Source organism: Dreissena polymorpha, chromosome 7 (assembly GCF_020536995.1).
Source record: "Dreissena polymorpha isolate Duluth1 chromosome 7, UMN_Dpol_1.0, whole genome shotgun sequence".
NCBI classification, from domain to species: domain Eukaryota; kingdom Metazoa; phylum Mollusca; class Bivalvia; order Myida; family Dreissenidae; genus Dreissena; species Dreissena polymorpha.
The window spans coordinates 92516014-92539498 of NC_068361.1; the positions used below are offsets into that span (position 1 = coordinate 92516014).

At 32.7% G+C, this 23485-nt stretch overlaps 1 protein-coding gene across 22 annotated transcripts in view; it reads left to right on the forward strand.

Annotated features, from left to right (window-relative positions):
* LOC127837082 (neurogenic locus notch homolog protein 1-like) overlaps positions 1-23485 on the forward strand; it is a 394957-nt gene that overhangs the window by 283775 nt on the left and 87697 nt on the right. Inside the window, exon 1 of one of the 22 annotated variants that reach the window (XM_052363920.1) lies at positions 12572-12860. The exons of the other annotated variants lie outside the window; for them this stretch is intronic. Within the exon in view, the coding sequence (XP_052219880.1) occupies positions 12855-12860 (6 nt within the window). The 5' untranslated portion in view covers positions 12572-12854. Of the gene's footprint in view, positions 1-12571; positions 12861-23485 lie in introns of those variants that run through there. 22 annotated transcript variants of the gene reach the window in all.

Sequence of the window (23485 nt, forward strand, 5' to 3'; positions counted from 1 at the left end):
AGACTGAGAGATGCGCAGGCAGAATGGGCTATATATTTGATAGACTCATATGGAATAAGACCCATTTTCGCATGACGAGGATCATTAAAAATCTCATTGCGAATTGTAAATGGCACATTTAAGAACAATGCTTATCGATAAAAAAAAAATGAATTAAAAAAGCAAACTTGTAAATAAGGGCAGCCTATCAAGGCGTTCATGGAAAGATTTCCAGACGTGCTGACCGAGTACGGCAAACATTGTGGTTGGATAATTAAACGATTTTCCTCTTATCGTGACACTATACTATTTCGGTAATGTTTGTTTTCTCATATTGAAAACAAAACTGTGTTTATCGATATTCAATTATATATTCCCGGACGATTTAGTGAACGAGTACTGACCCTGAAATTCTGCGTGATGAGCTTTAACGCGTAATTGTAACTGGGTCACAATGTGTGTCGTTTGAACATACAGAGAGTAGTCCAGAATTCCTTACACTGAACAGTGCTACATCCTTTGCGCTTAGCACAGACACGGTGATGTCGTCAAAGTTCAGAGGTTTTTATCTCGAATCAGCCTATGAAATATTCGAAATTATTCATGCGTGTCTGCTGGCGTTATGTAAAAGTCATTTAAGGTGAATTTTTATCATGAAATTATATTCTTAGTGAGATAGGTATTCGATATTCCAACAATATTCATTTAATATGATGGTGATTGCAAATTGTCAGGTAAAATACACAAATAGTAACATTAATTAACAAACAATATTAATTAAAAAATATATACAAATATGCCTTAGTAACATACTTCTAGACCAAAACGTCAAGTAAAGTTGTATATTGTATTTGTATAGAAAGCAACTGTACAATATATTTAATTTCATCACTTATCACTGTGTTTCTCATAGTTTGTTATTTTCAGAAGCAGATTTTTTGATTAAAAGAACTGCGTTCTTATAAATTTACAAATGCATATCACTTATCGCTGTGTTTTCCCATAGTTTATTATTTTCAGAAGCAGATTTATTTAATAAAAGAACTGCGTTATGATTATTTTACAAATGCATATATTAGTATATGGGTTTACTGTAATTTGTGTGCATTTCTCCCCGGTAGATCTGCACCTTCTTTGATTATATTTGTTTATATAGCTCATAACCAACTATCCAGACATCTACTCATGTAAAATAACATAACTTCCACGTTCAAGTCAATCAAGTTAAGAATAAAACAACCATTCTGTGTTGATGATAATTATTTTGACAGTTTAGTTGTACATATTTACGTTTTTTTTATCCTGTGTTGAGGATTATCTTTTTGTACATTTAAGCTGTACATGTTTACTTATTTTTATCCTAGACATATAACACCTGCATTGTTATAATAACGCACTTAAGAACATTGATCTATATTTACATATGAAGCGTATAGTGCTTAGAATATATGTATTACAAAACTGCAGAAAATATGTGCTATACATACAAGTATGTGTAGTCAGTATATTGTATTTGCTATACAATTCCACTTCACGTATGTAGTCAATTAAAATCTTTCTAAACCGGGCAACATATTTTTGTAATTCTCTAGTTAATAAAAATTAAAATATTTTCCACGCGCACACACGCATGTACACAACCAGCACACACACATGCACAGATACGCGCGCGCTCGCGCACGCACACACACACACACACGTGCACACACGCATAAGAGCACGCACACTCACGCACGCGAGCTCGCGGACACGTACGGACGCGCGCTCGCACACACACAAACCATAAACAACGAAGCACATATACACACGCGCGCGCGAACACACGCACACGGACACACATTCACACACACGCGCATACACACACATACTAGAACCCGCGCGCACACTCCTTGACACGTACAAGCACAAAACACGCGCATTACACGCGCGTGAAACACGCGCGCACACACAAACACAAAACACACTCTCCGAACCATCCCCCACACAATTTTTATTGTCATATTATTATTATTATTATTATTAACCAACACACGCACACATGCACATACGTGCGCGCTCGCTCGCGCGCACACGCGCACACACGCATGCGTGCACGCACACACACGCACTCGCGCACACACCCGCACATCCGCGTTTTTTTTTACACAACTAGCACACACACACAAACACATACGCGCGCGCTCGCTCGCTCGCTCGCGCGCACACACACAAGTACGCACACACACGCATATGTGCACACACACACACGCGCGCTCGCGCACACACACGCACACGGGCTCACGCACCCACAACTGTACACAAAAAAGCACACACGCGCACACACATTCACACACACTCGCATACACACACACAAACCCGTGCCCACACTCATGTACACGTGCATGCACAACACACGCGCATAAAACGCGCGCGCAACACGCGCGCACACACCTGCACACACAAACACACACGCACCGAACCACCCTCCACACACGATCAAGTAGTTCTTATTATTATATTATTATTATTATTATAAGTTACCATACAATCTAACGTGTTATATATGTACTTTTTGCTTTTCAGATCACTATTCGTCAATTAGTTTGTGTATTTTCCAGTAAACGGAAGTACGCTTTTTGTGTCTTTATTGGGGACTTGTCGTTTATTGTTGTTTTTTTCTCATTATTGTTTTTTTTTTCATTTCTTCTTGTTCTATTGAATATTCATCTGTTTGTATCCATAGTTTTTGTTTTCTATTTTTGTTTGCATATGTAGACATCTTATGTCTTATAATAGAATCTAACTGGACATGTTTTAAAATAGAAACTTACTGGACAAACACACACAAATTATCATTTATATCACCCATCACTTTTTTAAATGATTAATTTATGTACTCTTAATGTAAAAAGGCTAATCAATAAAGACAAACGCATAACAATTTTCAAATGGTAATACAAAAACAAGTATATGCCTATTACAGGAAAGTCACTTAACACATACTTTAGCACAAACCTTAAACGATGAATGGGACGGAGACATCTATCTCAGTGGACAACATACTAATAAACAAGGCATTGCCTTTCTGATAAAAAATAATAAACGGATCACAGTCGATAACTTTAATGAAATAATAATTGGCAGACTAGCAAGTATAGATTTCAAAATACACGAAACACAGTTAACATTAATCAACATTAACTGCCCTAACATAGATGATCCGACTTTTTACGAAACATTACAATCCTTTATAATTAATAATCAAGATAAAAACATTATAGTCGGTGGTGATTTCAATACTGTTCTTAACCCATTATTAGATAAAAGAAAGGGAAACCTTTATACTCGTCCTAAAAATAGAAACATTTTAAATAACATACTTGAAAACTACAATATGATAGACATATGGCGCACAGTTATTCCCAACGAAAGCAAATGCACCTGGCACTCAAACACAAAACCAACAATATTTTGTAGATTAGACTATTTTTAAATATCTGAGTCACTTTGCAACATTATTGAAACATGTAACATAAAACCAGGATTTATGACTGACCACTCAATAGTTGAACTAAAACTGCACAAAATACAACCTGAAAGAGGCCCAGGATACTTTAAAATTAATAACGGCATCTTATTAGATACAGAATATCAAACACAAATAAAACAAGAAATATTCAATACAGTTCAAAATAATAAAGATGCGAACCCAAACACCTTATGGGAAGTAATTAAAGGAAATATACGTAACACAACAATAAGATACACATCATTTAAACAAAAAAAGCACACAAACTTGTAACTGAAACCATTAAAATCATTGAAACACTTAAAAATAATTGCATGAGACAAACACAAACGACACCAAAGACATTGAATATGAAATAACATAAAAAAAAACTAGTATAAGAAGAAATTTATCATACACATCTAAATGGAATACTACTACGAGCACGTGCACATCATGTTGAACATAATGGGAAAAAATACAAAATAATTCGCAAACATAGAAAAACGCAGAAGTGAACAAAACACTATACACAAATTAGTAGTCAATGGCGAAGATATAACAAACAGTGCACCTGTGATTAATTAAAAGCATAACCATACATATTAAATCTACAATTATTACAAACAACACACCATGTACTCAAACATCATTCACGGAAAACATACTTGCAAAACAAAACAAACAAAATATTTTACAAACTACAAATTAAACACCCAGCAGAAAACTCCAAGATTCAAAATAAATGGTAAAGCCTTCTTCGAGAACAAGAATGTAATTGGAAACTTATATTTATCATGCCATATAAAACAACTATAGATAGCACACTGAGAAATTTTCAATATAAATATGTCCATAGAATCATAGCTACAAATAAATATCTTTTTAAGTGCAACCTATCCAACACAAATTTATGTGATATATGCAGCGAACACATTGAAACAATAGAACACCTTTTCTGAGAGTGCAAACATATTCAAATTCTATGGAACCAGTTAACAACATTTCTAGAGAAACAACAATTACAATTAAAACTGTCTCTCTTAAACATCAGTTTCGGTGTTAATACTTTTAAAATACCAGATATTAAAAACACTGTGAACAACATTATCATATTAATGAAATATTTTATATTCAGCATCAAATACAAAAAAAAATTACCTACTTTCAACTGTTTTATTAACTATTTAAAACTTAAGATCCAAATTGAAAAACAAATTGCCCTTAACAATGATAAACTTTATATATTTGAACAAAAATGGCAACCCATTAAACTTTTATAACATGTCCAGAATGCTTTCTACCAACTTTATGCAACTCATTCATATTCATAACTATCCTGTAGATTATTTTTTTTAAAACACACTATATATTAGTATATCTTGTATAACATGTTTGAACATTATTGCCGCTACATGATATAACTTTTTTCGTGCGATCATATGCATGTATGCAATGTATGTCTTATATTGAATAAACAAAATAAATATATTACGTAAATTAATTGGTAACTCTATGATTGATACAAAAAGATCATATTACAAACGTGTATATGTTTTGTAATTTCGCTGTTTATGTTAGTTTAGTTATGTTAAGGTAAACGAGTTGGAAGTATAACAAGCTGTTAAAGTTGTGAGAATCCAAGCCCTGTTTGATGTTCAAGTATCAATCAATTTAATATTTATGCAATATCTGAATATCTATTTTCGCTCACACAAAGTACAATCGTACATGTTTACCATTTTACCAAATTCAAAACTGCATTGTTTACCACTTAAGTTTTAAATTATACAGTTTTATTTGTGAAACGTGAACCATCTTTTTGTTGCCATGGGCGAGGAGTATAACATACAGGGAAGTAAAGTAAGTGCATTATAAATAGCATCAATGTGATCCGCATTATACTAATGTATGTAATTGTTCATAAGATTTTAGTTTTCATTATTATTAATGATATAGTACTTAGGTAAAACTAAATGCTAGAACTGTGGCCATCGACAAAACATGAAGGTGCACGCTTTAATTGCCAAGATAGTCCTTAGTTTGGTTAAAGTAACGTTAGGAAGCAGAGGCAGTGTTGGGTAACAAGGAATCTGGATCCAATACCTTGGCCAGTTACGAATAGACCCCTTGGTCCTTTAACGTACTCGTTGTATAGAACCAATACACTCGAGATTTTTTTATTTTTTTTATAATACATGTGTTGTTGAGTCAGACACACTTTAATAGTTGCTGAAATCTCTTGTGCCAAGAACCATTATTCAACCAGATACATCTGAATTGGTATACTACTGCTCGTCTACTTATATTTAAAATAACAATTTATATCCTGTGTTGTAACAAAGGATATAAATTGTTATTTTGACAATCATTATTGTTATTGTTGAACATTTATGCCACCGAATGAAGCTTCATTTTAGAACGCAAGTAAATTGTTTTGCAGTCTTCAATAACAATACGATACTATTAATACTCAAAATATTTCGAACGTTGCAAAAATTGTCAAATAAAATTTACGTTTCGTTGTCAATGATGAAAAGTAAACGAAGGACGTTAGAGAAATGTAATTCAAGTTTTAAAAGCATATAGTACTTTCATAATACAGTAAAAGTCATGAAGACAGTTATTGTCCCTTTTAAGATTCGACGGATGACAGTTGAACATTTTTTTAATGAAGGAACCACGCCACTTTGATGCATTCATAAATGGCTTTTTTGTATGCCATGTTCATACAGAAAATAGAAGTACGGCTGCATAAGGAGTTTGATTTGCTTTGTTAGAGACAATTTAACATACGTGTTATACACGGCAAAAAAAAGCCAGCAAATAGAGGACAAAAAATGATTTGGAAGAACATTATAATAGCCGTTTTGTTCTCTCTTGTGCTGGCTATATTATGTTTTATGGAAAGAGCCGAATACAAGCCCGATTGACTATTGACACTTTCAAATATTTGAGTCGTGAATAGTTTAATTTACATATCAGCCAATAACCGTTGTAGAAACCACTAGTGTATCTGTTCAAATAAGATTATACAAACGCATACGTGTGATGTTTGATTTATAATACCTTCCCTCTCAGAAGCAAAGTGAAAATTGCTATGTGTAAAAACAGCATATTACCAGAACAGTAACTCGCAGTCTGTCAATGTTTTATGCTGTTTGCTTCTCATTAGTATCTAGGCGTTGGAAATGAAGTCTTTAAAACTTGAATCTAGTAAGAAAGGTCTTAAATTAAATTTAACTTTCTGACGGACTACAAATACGTACAAATACGTATCTTAGTTGTAAATGGTTAAACAAACACGTTGTGATGTTTGCGAGTTTGATTTTAAGGATTTGAATCCTTAACAAAAGCTGATGGATAGCTTTAACCTATTTAATGCAAATACTGTCTTTCATCATTGAATCATTTTAGCATCACGATGCCTAACACATTCGGATAATACCTGAAACGTTTGCGCGTTTCATGCTTATACGCGAAACGGCACCGGATGAAAACAGAAAACAGGCGAATTACATGAACTCCCTTGTATCGGAATTGAAAATGGCAACAAAACCGCGTAGGTATGCTAAATGATTGATAAGTTAATTCAATGAACTTAGGGCCACTGTTCGACATGTCGTTGAGCATTGTGCTTGCAACAGGTCATGACAGAACGCGGAGTTTGTGTTGCTAAATTTAACTGTGATCACTAGGACGATTACCTTTGATTTTTGACGCGCTTTATTACGATGCAAAACGATCTGATAAGAATCCGACTTACATATGATCACGAGATCGTGTTAATCTTCGATTTGCGTTAACACTTCCAAATTTGTCACGATAAGCATGTCGCGATTGACACCAAGGTTCGACACCAAGACTGTGATAAAATCACTGCAATTAGTTAACGAATGAGAATATTGTTACAATCGTGGTGACAATCGCGATAGTAGAAATCGTGTATTAAATCGGCTGAGATTATTACGATAAAAATTACGATAATTACGATAATAACGACTAGCTATAAGGGAATCGTCGCGCTGTCATACAATTGCGTACGGTCTGATGGCATGTGCTCGATGAAAAATTTCTCACACTTTCTTGTATAAAACTTGTGTGGACGTTCAACTGTTTTAGATGAACCGACGATCTTATTGGATCATCAAATATAGATCACGATTTCATTCATACTTTTTCTCTGCTCGAGTAGAGGTTAGTAAAACATAAGTGCCATGCCAAGAAGATTTTATTCAAACTATATTAATATTTGTAAAAGGTAATAAGAATACAAAATCGCTTTGGAATATGACCAGAGTATGCTTATCACAACATTAAGCGCATTAAGATTTAGGGGTTTATAATTATGTCTTAGTGCAAATTTAAGTCGGTGTAATTTGTTTTGTCCTTAGTGATAAAAAGCATGCAGATTTCCATCCAAGTGTTTCTAATGGGAATATGGCGTGGTACTGTCGGGCAAAATTTTAGGCATTACTCAAGAAAAGGCTGAAAATGTTTGAAACCTGTCCAAAGCAAAACCGAAACAATGTTGCTATCGATTTTAAAACTGTGACTTAAGTGCGCCACGAAGTTGTTATGCTCATCAGTGCGATGATGCGTGTTATTTATTGTTTTCTTTTGTGTAAATAACCAAATCAAATCGTAGCATTCCAGAATATTTTCGCGTTGATTTAAGCGTTATAATTTACAAACTAAATAATAAAAAAGACGTTTTCTGGTGAGTCGTTTCTCACACGTTCATGGTTTGTCATCGCATTCCACTCGCGCTGCTGACACACCACGCAATCAGTTGGTGCGATACAACCAAGCGGAGCAACCTAGTCATATAATATTACCTATTTAGTTCAGTAATTTTACACGATAAAGCGAAGAACTGGGTGTTTTGTTAACACTTTGACTTAATAAATGTTGACTTAATAAATGATCTTAGCATTAACTTACGGCACTTTTTAAACTGCGGGGATTTTCAAAACATATTAAAAAAATAAATTTATATTTATTACTATATTCTGTTCAAGGTGCGATTGGCGAACAAAACAAATTTACAATACGATGAAATTAATCATAGTTTGTCTCACGTATTTGAAAGAATGTGATGTGTGCAAATGCAGTTTTTTATACAAACAGGTAAAGTCACTATATTACTGTACCTGTGATAAATGAATAGCATGTTTTGTATACAGCCAGGTAGAGTGTGCATCTCCTTAGTAAACTGTTTCGCTAATGTTTATATTTGCAGTTTTTGCTTTCTTACAAAATTTTAATCGATAACAAATATATGATAAACGAATAGTTAACCATAATGCTATGAAAAAAGATTTTTTAATCGTAAGGTGGTACACAATACATGGAATATTACAACACTCCTTGATCAATATCAATATATATCTCCTTTGTATACTGCTTTGTAAACGTTCATTGATGCTGTTTGTCGTTTGTTATAAGATGTTATACGATCCATAGGTTTGACAGGTAAATAGCTTTCATTAACACTGCTATACACGAAGTGTTTTCCGAAAATACACCATTCTTCGAATCTGTTTAATTTTAGGTTAAAATTAACATTGCTATTCGTTTACGGTATACCGAGCATTAATTTGTGATTTAACATCTGTGTTGCTGACTATATGTGTTATTATATAAACAGCATTCGATATTAGCCGTCTTGATAATTTCAAAAGGTTTCTCAGTTGAAAATTGATGGACACGCTAAGAAAATAAAATTGGATTTACACATTAATCACAGTGCTTTGGTGGTCACGTTGCACGTGCTTCAAAATGCGAGTTCCTTAAAATTGCAAATGATATAAAATGATTGACATTTATGCACTTAAACATGGCAAGCATCGTATGTGCATGCAATTTTGGTGGACATATAAAAGCTTTTACAGAAAGTTTCTTTAACATAATATATTTTATAACAAATGAACATGTTTGCAGTCGACACATACATCACAACGGTGGTAACCTATATAATAGATTGACTAAAGACACGTGATACAAAATCAAAACTTAATTGCATTTAACACGAGAGTCCCAACTACAATTGAATTTGAACATATGCTAATATTAAGTGTTCATCTTTGTACATTTACCTGACAAATATATTGGGGTTCTGTAATTTAACGCAAAACAATTTAACAGATTATTTCGTATATTCTCATGTTGTTTTTAGGCCGTAATATGCTAATTGAAACTTATGACTGCATAGTGTCCTTGTCTGATTATATTATCACCTACCGGTATTTGTGTTGAATTACAGCAATATGAAGAGTTGAGATAATAAACGTACATTACATTTTTTACTGAATTATTATTTTTCTGAGTAGCACATAATGTCCTATCCTGTGTTGTTGTTTTTGTTGTGTTTTGTTTTTTCCATTGTAAACATCCATTTCTAATAGCATTTGTTTGATACTAGGAAATATATAAATGAACTAGACACGGACTTATTGAATGAAAATATCATCATCACATTTAATACGCCTATGGCGTTTGCCTGACTTTATGGAATATCCCGTTTAAAGAACATGGTCTGTGAGGACGAAGACTATAAGTACAAAGCATATTTGTAAAATATATTTATAAATATATGTGTAACGTCAGTGTCTGAAGCACGTATTGCTATATATACATCAAGGAGATATACGTACTGTTGAGATAAACTTCGGGAAAATCGTATAGTGGAATAAACATTACTTAAAGAATCAATTAGAGTCTTTAAATCATCTGAAAACAATTCTATATTATAAAAATGTACTCCAATTATCTAAGCAAAATATATGGTTTAATAAAAGTATTGGTGAGAAAATCTTCCTCAAATTGTCTCATAAAACGTGATGCATAAGACGGTTCCATAGGACTTCCCATAACAGTACCATTAGTTTGTATACAAATTTTAGTTTTTAACAAAAAAAATATTTCCAGACAAACTGCCAATACTTTGGTACCATCATCAACATTTACTGTTTTATTTACAGTTTATTTTTGGAGAAAATATTAGCAAGCTGAGAATCAGTAACTAGTTGGAATGTTAGTGTACAAAAAGATACGTATAGCATTACAAGATGTGAGTGTGTTTTCTTAACTTTAATATTCAAAATCCTGTCAATGAAATATGTAAACAAAATTACGTACGACGCTGAATGTTATCACTGGCTTTTTAGACACTGTCCAAGTACTTGCAGATAATTTCGTCCTAGAACTCCCTTCAGACATGATGGCTCGTTTGTGATATCCAACAACAACCACAAAGGTTTATTGTGATAAACAAGCCACCGCCCCCTGACCCAAGTTATGGAACTTAACGGCATATATACATGTACAAAAGCATGTGTGCCCATAACATTATCAAGCATGAATTGGTTAAGATTGAACATATTAGAAAAGTTAGTAAAAGATAAGTAGCTACTCAATCACGTAAGTAACCCCTTACGTCTAACTCATGCAAGGTAAATATACGATGCTAGGTCCTTAATATTAGTTTCACTTTGAAAAGACATTAATATATGAAATCTCATTACATTGTGTTTAAGAATAAATTTACTCGAAATAAATCGTGCCCTTAAATCCTTAAATATTGGACCAAGTGGTAGACTGTCATCAAATGGCAAGAATGTATCGGGCAAAATTCAAACAGCTTACTGATACCGCGGTTATGATTCTGTATTTCAAAAGATTTTTTAAATATTTTCTTTCGCTGTCTGGTGTTGGTTTACGTTCTCTGTTTCTAGAATCGTTCATCGTTTACAAAAAGTGTACATGACGAGTTGCTTCTTCGTTAATTGATAGTTGCTTCTTCGTTAATTGACGAGTTTATCATCGTTATTTGAAGAGTTGCTTCTTCGATTTATTTACTTTTGTTCATATCTATAATTCCTGAAACGTGTTCGCTTTCTAACATCAATATAAGTATCATGTTCTAAACTCTTCAGAGCGTGTAGTTGTTCCTAAGAAATATTTGGCTGGATAGTTTGACCTTAGCCCTTAGAATTGTAAAGAATTTCAATAAGAATAAGCTACTATCTAAAAGTCAAAAACGAAATCTCTACAAACGGAGATATAAATGTAGATGGGGTCGTTTTAAAGAATGGCGGGCGTTTACATGCATCATAATAAGTACAATCTGTTTTATCAGTTTACTTCAGTTATTGTTAAATATTTGTATAAAAGTTCTTCTGCAGAGCATGTCGTCTGCACTGATGGAAAACGAAACCGAAACTGTAAATTTACCAAAATTTATTGTGTTTATATAATTCTATTTGTATATAACACTTGATTGTTTGAATAATCTCGATCAAGACATTATCATGTTACAGAGGGGATAATCACGAGATTATCAAGATGGCGACGTCCATGCAGGGGCAGGTATTTTATGCCGTTTTATACCCTATATTTCTTTTATTACTTTTTAAAATGCTGCTCACTTTCCAGCCATTTCAGCAAGAAAGTTACTGGCGTTTATTCCATGGTAATATTCGCTCTTTATCTTGACTTTACTCGCTGCGAAATTTCAAAGCCAGATGAACTAATTAGGGCTCCACTAAGAAAATTTGCGGGGAGTAAAGTGGATATATAAACCTAATTTAATACGAAATAAGTGCTAATCACATTTGTACTGATATGGCTGGAAAGTGAGCGTCAATTAAAAAATAAACAAAAGTAATAAATAGTATAAAACGGCGAAAACAACTCTCTCGGCATGGACGTCGCCATCTTTTTTTGAAGTTTATATTGGTAAGATAAAAGAATTTGTCCCCACATAATGGACATTGATTAAGCAGTTTGTTTTAAAATGTATTTGGTGTTTGGGACAAATGCAATTTTTGCTTCGTTGTTGCAGACGATATGCACGATACCCACGTGTCTAGCTGTAAACCAAGAATTGTTATTAGATGATTTTCGATGTAGGCTTTTTTCCCTATTGCAAGGTTAATCCCTTGTCCGGGCTGCAAAATCTGTAAATAGAATATAAGATCAAATATCAGGGTTATTCATTTGAGACGCTAAGATTTATTTGGTATCGCTCTAAATGAAGTGCACAGTTAATACTTCGTGTCTACCGGGGGTACATATCAAGGCTCAGTTGCTATTAAAATGCGACAATTGTTGGCTATTCATGCTAATAATAAGAATTGTATGTCAATGGAAATAACAAAAAGGATAACTGCTACATTACAGATGAAACAATACGCGCTTTTCCCATAGATAATATGAACATGTGCATACTACTATTGATATTCAAAGTGTGTTTATATGAACGCATTGTTGTATTGTGAATAAGCAAGGCATTTATTGGTTCTTCAAAATGAATTCTGCATATGCTTACCGAAACCATGTTGTTCGTCGATCAATTTCATACGACAGTTAAGTAGAAACACTCAACATGGAGGTACGTTTTGTTTTTCTTTAATTCCGTTGTCCATAAAATAATTGAGCTTATTTAAAGTATAAACAATATCAAATAAATATAATTTATACTAGATTATTACAAGTCCAAGCAAGACAATCTATACTTTAATTGATTTCAAGTGCAAAGCTATAACGATAACCTGAAATACATGTTGTTTGAAACTGCATTGGTCTCGTTTTATTTGGTTAAAATGACTTTTTGTGTTTTTCTGTTTTACAAATATTAACAAGATTGTTTATTGAGTCTTGCTAACAACGTGCACACTGTGGAAGATATTGAACTGGCTTACTTTCAAAATAAACTCTTAAAGAAAGGAAACTTACGGTTATATACTCCATAGGCTTCTTTGATTATGTCGGACTTTCCGAATATAGTGGGTTTACAAAATATATATAGGGTCTTAAGTCCGTAAGTCCGATTTGAAAATTTAGTTACAAACATGATTAAGATGAATTTATTTATGTTTGGTATTACCTTGAGTGGCATAATTACATGAAGCTTTTATTTTGAAAGCAAATACGAAGAGAAATAAACAAATAAACATCGACATGCATTAGGAGTACCTGATCTTTACCATAACTGTGATGTCTTTTAATTAAATCAAGTCATCTTTTTCCATCCTATTTGACACATGTCAAAACACCTGACAAACGCTAATAGCCATGAATAAAACTATGGCACGGAATTCAGATAGCAAATGCAACAATTTATCATATAAAATAGTAATAGTACTTTAAATCGTCAATTTGTCAGTACTAAAGTAATGTTCGATCGCTTAATGCGCCCTTGTTATTTCAATCAAGTTGAATATTGGAGCTATGTTTCAACAGCACATTATTCTGAAGAAAAATGTCTTCCCTTCTTAGAAGATGCAGCAAACTGCGCAGTTGAACCTGATCGATCCAATCTGTTTTTGTTAATATTGTCTTACATAAGTCAGGATAAGTAACATAATGCATTTTTCACATCTTGTGAAACATTATTTAAAAAAAGTTTTATTGTTCTTAATATTATAACCAATTTTTTTAATTGTAATGATTACCATTTATAACGTAAGAAACACAACTTCCATTCGTCGTCACATGTAACAATACACCTCCCAGTTAATTGATTAAAACACATGTTCAAACAAAGGTTATTATCTAAAAAAGATCTTTATTAGAGTAAACTCGGCATAAAGGGTCGGTGAAAAGTATGCATGTATTAAACAATTTCTAAATAATCTTTGCGTAACCTCTGTTTTGGCCTAAAATATTTCGAGATGGATTGTTGATTCTGATTGTAAATTACTCGTATCACTTAAATACTAAGTGTTTTGTTATGAGACCAACGTTACAGGCGAAGGTAAAGTATTATGAAATGTTTAAGAAAGTCCATGACCTCTATTGAGTTGATTTTTTTATGAAAGCGTCTTATCAGTTTACGTGTTCTTTTAAAGTTCTTTTTTACCGTGTGTCATACCAAATAAAGGTGTCAAACATTGGGAAATCGTGTTTTCTGCTATAACTAGTTTATGTATTAAAATAATTACAACGTCACATATGTTACTTTTCCAGTATACATCGGACTCCTTTCTAAAGTAGTGAATCTTCGTAAGATGAAAACATGATTGGTCTACATTTTAAGTCAGTATACAGTTTTTTAGCAAAATGTTTCCATGGATTATTGCTTCAGATAATGCAATAGAAGAGAATAAGAGGTGAAGACGTTAACCTTCTCTAGAATTATTACATGCATGTTGGTTAATATTAATTTCAATTTAAGTGTCAATATTTTCAATGAATTAAACATATATGGTGTCCGTTTTGACTCGAAGAAAAAACAAATCAAAATATAGAACTGCCATAATTTGATTTTCCCCCAATCAATCAACTCCCTACTAAATATTACTTCGTCTACTTCACGAAAACGACGGTTACTTAAAATGCGTAACTTTTTTTTTCGTGAGTATATTCTAAGTTACGATGTTTAAACACTTTCAACATTTTGATTTGCGTGTCTAGTTTTCCCTTGGCAGTGTTTGACAACACTTCTAGGTGCCAAGTTTATGTAAACATTACACAATTCTTTTGATTGATTGGTATTATGAGCCGCTTAAAAAATGATTTAATTATTATGTTAGGCTAATTAAATACATGTATGAGCAGTAAATGAAGCTTATACAAATCCTTTGAATTGAAACTTGTTAATAAGTAGTACTACAATTATATAATGAACTATTATAAGTTTATGCCTGACATTAAAAAATATGAGTATGTGAACAAACACACAATTAAAAAAGCTTCAGATTTGTATCGTTACACCGCTGAATACAGTAATTTGGTTCAACCGAAAGAAGATTAGTGAGACGAGGTCGTAATAAGATAGGAAAACCCTTATTTAGTACAATTAATTACTAGCCAAGACAGTTTAAGGACCGAAAATAACAATTTGATTTTTCATATAATGTTTTACTTAAATCGCATACGATCGGCAAATCAATTCATAAAGAATTCCAGTACTAACGCATTGATATAACAATTTCAATCGTCTTCTTCATCTGAATAAATAATACCTCAATAACATTATCCATACACCTATAAATACATATTCAACTTACGTATTCAAAAGTTTTGTCACAACCATCATTCTAAGCGGAATGGGATAATGACAGATGTTACAAATGGTCAACGGGAAGTTCTTATATCAGTCAATGTTTGGAGTAACGTGGGATTTGCAATAAATTCAACAATTTCTATCAACATGAATCAGGTTCAACACAACAAACAATTTGATACCAAGAACGTACATATTTTATTCTAGTTTAAATTCATAAATGACAAAAACGTTTTTTTTTTAAATCACCACCGCCCGCACTACATTACTGTATGCTAATCCTTTACTATTTAAGCAAACGATTTAACATGCTTATGTCAATATTGACGCCATCATCAAAATGTCAATGTCAACACACATATCCAAAATGGCGTCTCTAACTATTCGGTGAAGTGTGTTCTTCGATTAAATTTGTCGCTGCAGTCCATTCCTGATCTCCAATTCAAGACGTGTATAATTAAAGCGCGTGTACTCTTCCCATTCGTAGTGCAAACAACTTTTAATCTCCATAGGATGTTTAAAATAAGCGATTATTCGTGTCGTCTTTTCGAACGCCGTTGCTACGTGTATGTCAACGTGTAAAAGACGGATCAGCAAAATCAGCGGGGATCCGTACATTGTAAATATAAAAAAATGAATTGGTTTGCAGATTTTTAGAAAATTGTGGTATGATAAACAGAAAAACAGGTTACTGTCTCATCGTTTTGTAATATATCAGGCTCGGCACGAATAAAATAACAAGCCTCGCCGTTATATTATTCTAAGCATCGTCTGATATATTACAAAACGATGGAACAGTAACCTGTTATTCTCTATATACCAGACAAGGATTAAAATATAATAATGGCGAGGCTTCGTGTCGGGCCACATGTATTACAAAACGATCAGGCAGTAAACTGTTTTTCTGTTAACCATACCACTCACACCACTCGCCCGTTTTTCAAGAAATAATAATATATAATATAATAAAATATAATCGCCCGGTAGCTGCTGCATTCGTTTGACGCGTCCCTCTGAATCAGCAGACGATTTATTGCAAAACCAAAATATTACGGAGGTTGCGGAGATGTATCACATTTGAAAGCGCGCATGAATCGTTTTAAAATTGCATGGTTCCTCAACACGCAAATAAGCACCATTCAATGGGAATTTATTATACTGTAAAGTGTCTTTGCTTTTTTTAATTCTGACACAAAAGAAAATATTTCACAAAATAAATGCAAGTATTTTAACGGCCAACCAATATCAGCGTTTCTAATATTTCAAGGCCAGAAGCTGACGCCTTCGCAGTGTGTTTTCAAGTGAAAAGTCTAAACAATGGAGTGAAGTTTGTATTGCAAATTTCGGAATTTACTGCGTGTTTGCGTACTGGTGGTTATGTGTAAATATTTGTGCATTGTAAAAAAGCTCAAAAGAACATGATATTTATTGGATAAATTTGACCAGGATAATGTGCAACTGCAGGGAATGCGAGGAGAGACATTTTTATTTAGAGAGACAGTGTTGACAAGAGAGGAATGAAAATGTAGTTCCTGAATGATTTAAGTTGTGCATGGCACAGATGGCGATGACTCGCGAGTTCCTATTAAACATGTTGCCAACAGGTTTGAAAATGTTTTCGTCGTTTGTTTTGAAATGTCGCTATAATTTACGATGAACTGAACGTTTTTTGGTCATGTTTATTTGCATTATTTCAGTTGATGCAATATTTAAATTTCTTAATTCTTTAAATAAATGTTTTCTGAGCAAATATATACTGCCGTCTCAAAACCTGCCTCGATTGCCACAGTTTTCGACATGTTTGCAAGTGTTATTTGCCTTATGAACAATAGATCAGAACTCTCAATTGTGTAGCATGTGCAGGCAATAATGATACTTATTTGTTAATTTATTCTAAGGAAACAAACCTAGAGCTGCTGCAGCCTTATCGGATGCTTAGATTGAAAAACTTATTCGGACAACATTGTGGATGCGAACTGATTAAAACTTTTTTGATCAGAAATTGTGTTTGTTTTGTTTATAACAACAATATTGAACAGATAACGTTTAAAATGCAATACATAATAATCATCGGCCAATTTAATGAAATATTGTATTACAATTGAAAACAGTGATTATATTTGCCTTTCTCTAGATTTTTATGTCCTCCAGTCTATACTGGGGGACATATTGTTTTGCCCTGTCTGTTTGTTTGTTGGTTTGTTGGTTTGTTTACGTCAACTTTAACATTGGCCATAACTTTTGCAATATTGAAGATACCAACTTGATATTTAGCATGATGTGTATCTCATGGAGCTACACATTTTGAGTTGTGTCGTTTTCGCTCAATGCTTCCCATGATGCTACGCAATGTGAATTGCTCGTATCCATAAAAATACGTCTTAATAATTGTTCTAATGTTATCTTATTGTAGTGCAGAGGTTTGTAATACAAATGTATATAGTCAAATGACTTAAAAACAACACAAGTGTGAGGTTATATATTTAATAGCATTCTAATGAAGCTTAACTCTACAACTACTTATAATGATGTTACCCCAAGCAATATATACAAGAGACTGAATGTGCGGGCTGTCTGCATCTATGTTATGAGTAATCTTTGGGTATGTTAATTAGCTATAGCCTGTATCTATGTATCTGGCTCATGGAACATCTCCCTCTTTTTATAAAAAATACATTTTAAAGATGCAAACAACTCTTGAACACATTATGTAAAATATATGAATAACATATATGTAATAAAAAACATTGATTCCATTAATGATAACACAAATCTACATAGGCTAAACAGCATAAAACTTTTATCAATAAACAAGAGCATTCATTCACAACGAAAAATATAACCAAACATTCTCATAGTAAATTCATTCATCAGCAACAACATAGAATACTGAAACAATCAAGTTTATCAGCACTGCTGCTCTTCATGTAGATAATGTTCATGGGGAACTCATTCAAGGTACAACTGTTAATGGTTCACACAAATAAATCTCAAGATAATACATTGTTATCTTCACACAAAACGGCCACCGGAAAAACTTAAGTAACCTTTTTCTTGAAGATTTGCTTATTTGTGATAAAGTAGAAGAAAAAAGTCTTACTTGTGATTAATAATTGGTTATTTTTGCTTAAATAACGCGTTTTCTTCACTATGAACTTTATTTGCAAAGTTGGGATACCCATGGGATTTTTGAATATTCCCATGGGATTTTTCTTTTCCCCCATGGGAATTTCGGTTTCTCACATGGGATTTTTCTCCAGCTTTTTTTATGGGAGAAAAATCCCATGGGATTTTCAAAAAAATAAAACACGTTCGTTTAGGCTAAGTTATCGATTTTAAAATTTGTTAAAGCATTTGTGCTTATTTTCGTTCAATTTTCGTTGATAGAAAAAAAATCCCCTTTTTTATGGGAAAAAAAATCCCATGGGATTTTTTTCTGATTTTTAGAGATTTATTCATGTAACGTTCAGAAACACTACATTTTAACAAATGATGAACAATTCTCGCGATTTTAACGCGTTGAATCGTGTTTAAAAAAAAATAAAAAATCCCATGGGATTTTTTCTCCCATGGGATTTTAAAATCCCATAGAATTTTTTCCAATGGGATTTTTTAGGTATAAGTTTCTAAAAGCTATATAATAATAATAAAAAAATAAATAAAAAAAAATAATAATAATAATAACAATAATAATAATAATAATAATAATAATAATAATAATAATAACAATATTAATCGTGCTCAATATGAGTAATTTGTACTTTTAAGCGACTAACATTTTTATTCGAGCCGATCGTCGAGTCCGATTGGTGAGATTGACACTCTACCGTACTATACAAATAATCTTGATAACAATTAATATCATTTCTCGACTGAAAATGAAAACAGTATGGATATTGATGTCAGCAATATGATAAATGTTGACAAAATGAAAAACCTTGACAATAATTCCGTGTCGAATACGCATTGGATTATAGCAATTAAATTCATATAAGCATTGATAAGATAATATGCGAAAATGGGTCTTATGTCATATACGGCCAGCGTAGCTCCATTCCGTATTGTTCGGTATTAAGTCACGTCAAGTTTCGTGGTCGAATTATAGCATGATAATTATTTTCACATTACGCGAATCATATGAGTTTCCCTATATATATATTGTATTAAAATTTATGTTACACTATTGTGCGATGAAGAAAATTGATTGGATTTTTCGAAACACGCTTTCCTGGTTGTGTTAATATAAGCTATGCATTACCGAATGCGGTTGACGGTTAACACACATCAAATAGAATGAGATAACCGTTATATAATGATGGAACACACAAAATGCAAGAGCGCCCAATATTTAGTATTCTATTTCATATACATGTATACACACATCGGCCATCTTCATATAGTTTCACAGTCTTTTAAAAGACGTCATCATTTTCAATGTTGCGTCAACTTCACGAACTAAGAGAATGTTTATGTGTTTTTTTGTTTTTTATTCCACGTTATACACAGTTGCAGTATTTCATTGTCTGGTGAATACAATTGTTCCTCTCAATATTTATATCAAATATGCTGTCGATTTGATTTCATCAGAATAAGTCAGCGAACACTCAGAAAAAACCCTGAAAACAGTGAAAATTGTCCACTATACTATTCATTTTTCGATCATAGACGTTTTTGTTTTAATATTGGGATAAAAACAAAAAACAATCAGTGATTTGATTCTGATTATTGTGAAATGAGAAATAATTATTATTCCAGCCCAAAAAGTACACACCATATACATAACATAATTGATTTGGTAAACAATAATTCGAGAACATAATAAAAATCATGCGAAAAATATAAAATAATGGAACATTTTACATTTTATATCGTTTATATATGTGTATATCTAATTAGTGTGCATAGTGAATGATTTAAGATTTTTGGTACAAAAAAGGTGTATTATTTTAAAGATTTGCACTAATCTTAATAGATTAAATTCAAATCAATTCAATAAACAATGACAAATTCAATAGTGATACTTCTGGATACTTCTGGATAACACTTTAATCGGCTTAGCAAATCGACTAGGTTAAAATATGTTTCTTTTCTGCAAATACACGTTAATATTTAACCCAACAATACAGTTACTTATAACCTTTTCCAGACGCGGCACGTCTACGGTACATAGTTTACGTTGACACTGTGCATATGATGAAAATGCACTACTTTAACGAAGTACCTGCGCAGGCGTGAAAATAATTACACCAAACATATATCCACGATGGAGACACTATATTATATTATATTATATTATATTATATTATATAATATTATAGTATATTATAGTATAGTATGGTATGGTTTGGTATGGTATGGTATGGTATGGTATGGTATGGTATGGTATGGTATGGTATGGTATGGTATGGTATGGTATGGTATGGTATGGTATGGTATGGTAGAGTAGAGTAGAGTAGAGTAGAGTAGAGTAGAGTAGAGTAGAGTAGAGTAGAGTAGAGTAGAGTAGAGTAGAGTAGAGTAGAGAAGAGTAGAGTAGAGTAGAGTAGAGTAGAGTAGAGTAGAGTTGAGTAGAGTAGAGTAGAGTAGAGTAGAGTAGAGTAGAGTAGAGTAGAGTAGAGTAGAGTAGAGTAGAGTAGAGTAGAGTAGAGTAGAGTAGAGTAGAGTAGAGTAGAGTAGAGTAGAGTAGAGTAGAGTAGAGTAGAGTAGAGTAGAGTAGAGTAGAGCAGAGCAGAGCAGAGCAGAGCAGAGCAGAGCAGAGCAGAGCATAGCAAAGCATAGCATAGTATATATAAAATTATGCGTACAATTAATTTTGGTTTTTCGTTTTGATGGCCTATCTGACAGCATATTCACAGAAAAAAGACGATAAAACCTATGTGATATAAAATGATACTCATTGTTTACTTTGCGAAAATTATAATATAATAGATATACAATGTACCACAATTATATCGTATCGTAACGAAGAGCTTTGATCTTGGTGATCGTGTTGATCGTTGAATTTCATTGACCGCATTGACATGTGTTCGTGTGCGGTTGCAAAACAGCGAGGACATAGAAAAAGCATATTTAAAAACCCATTTTTCTCAATTGGAACGCTCTTAACGGACCTATGTAATCGTAAACGGGTGACGCATGGACTTTTGTATCGGGAATAGATCACAAACGGGCGCAAAGCAATTTATCTTCACGGATGGACTGACATCGCATCGTACCAAAGTCTAAACAATCAAATAAAGTCCACGATCAGTAATGTTTTGTTAGTTAAAGAAACTACGACAGTAGAAACATAGCACTTTAGAGAGACCACAATCTGGTTCATTTTATCAATCGTTGCGTCCTTGGCGGACAAAATATTTTGAAAAACAACAAAGCATAAAACAAGAAAACACAAAGTTCTTCAAAGGCGTGTTTCAATCTCAAATACACATTATCGACAGTAGTTCCAGTCAAGGACAATACTTCAAAATTGAGGATATTAATTTTTATTCAGGGATGTCAATTGTTTACAATCTGGAAAATAAAACCGTGAGTCTGAGAAAGTAGGTTCCTTACAGGGATGAAAGGGAGATCAGCCGCCCGAGCCGTGGCTAATTGTTTTATTGTAGTCTTCTAGTTGCTATTCCTGGTGAGTACATGCGGAATTTTATGCATGTGCATATGTCATTCTATAAAAAATTGACAATATAATTAACAACGTCAAAAATAAATTAAATCGTCGAACCATATCGTATCGGACAATGAATGTCCGAAAACATATTGAGATACGTCTTTTGCACATAAAATGAAATATGCATGTCGTTTGACTTAAGAAAATTAAAACCAGTCACCAGTAATCTAGCAAATGAGAAATATATATATATATATATATATATATATATATATATATATATATATATATATATATATATATATATATATAGATATATAGATATATATAGATATATAAATAAATATATATATATATATATATATATATATATATATATATATATATATATATATATATATATATATATATATATATATATATATGTATATATGTTAAAGAATCGAATCGAATTTGGTAGGTTTGGTATCATAATCGAATCGCAGCATTTCGAATCGATTTTCGATGAATCGGATCGAATCGTTGCAGCACTAGTTAAATGTAATCGGTAGATTACGTCTAATTATTTGGACTAAATTATGCTTTACTTTCTGTTTCAGGCTTTAATGCGGATAACTCGTGTTACTCACGTTACTATCTGAGCGTTATACGTATATTCACAATGCTTGATAAGCCGGAAATCGGAAATACATTACTGTTCTATTTTAAAGTACATGTTATTATGACATCGTGTTATATAATATGTTGGTATTACATCATTGCCTATATATTAAAGCAATTAAACATTGTAATTGTTTTGCTGAAAAAAACACGAGTATATTAACGTAGAACTTAGTGTTCGCAGAGTTCAATAAATTTGATGATGATGTATAATGTACATGTATTTCTCTGGGTTTTCACGCCCAAAACAAAAACAAGAGGGCCTTGATGGCCTTGTATCGCTCCACTGCTGAAAAAAGGCTGAAACAAATATTATCTGCATGTGCAAATACTTAAATAATTATAGGCCCTATTTAAGCACATGTACACTATTGTGACCCCCTGGGCTTGGTCAAATATAACCCCAGGGGCATAATTTGAGCAAACTTTGTAGAGAACTACTATATCTCACACCATGTACATTCAAAATATGCAAGCCCTAGGTCCTAGAGTTAAGGACAAGAATATTTTTTAAGTTTTCACAAATAAGCAAGATAAAAGCGTATATAATGTTCAATTTTGTGACCCGCAGATCAGGGTCAAATTTGACCCAAAGGGCATAATTTGAACAAAATTGGTAGAGGACTATAAGATGTTACTGCATACCAAATTGGGTAGCCATTGTCTGAATGTTTTTTGACAAGAAGATTTTTAAAGATTTCACAAAATAGGCGCTTTATAAGCGTTTATTCAATTTTGT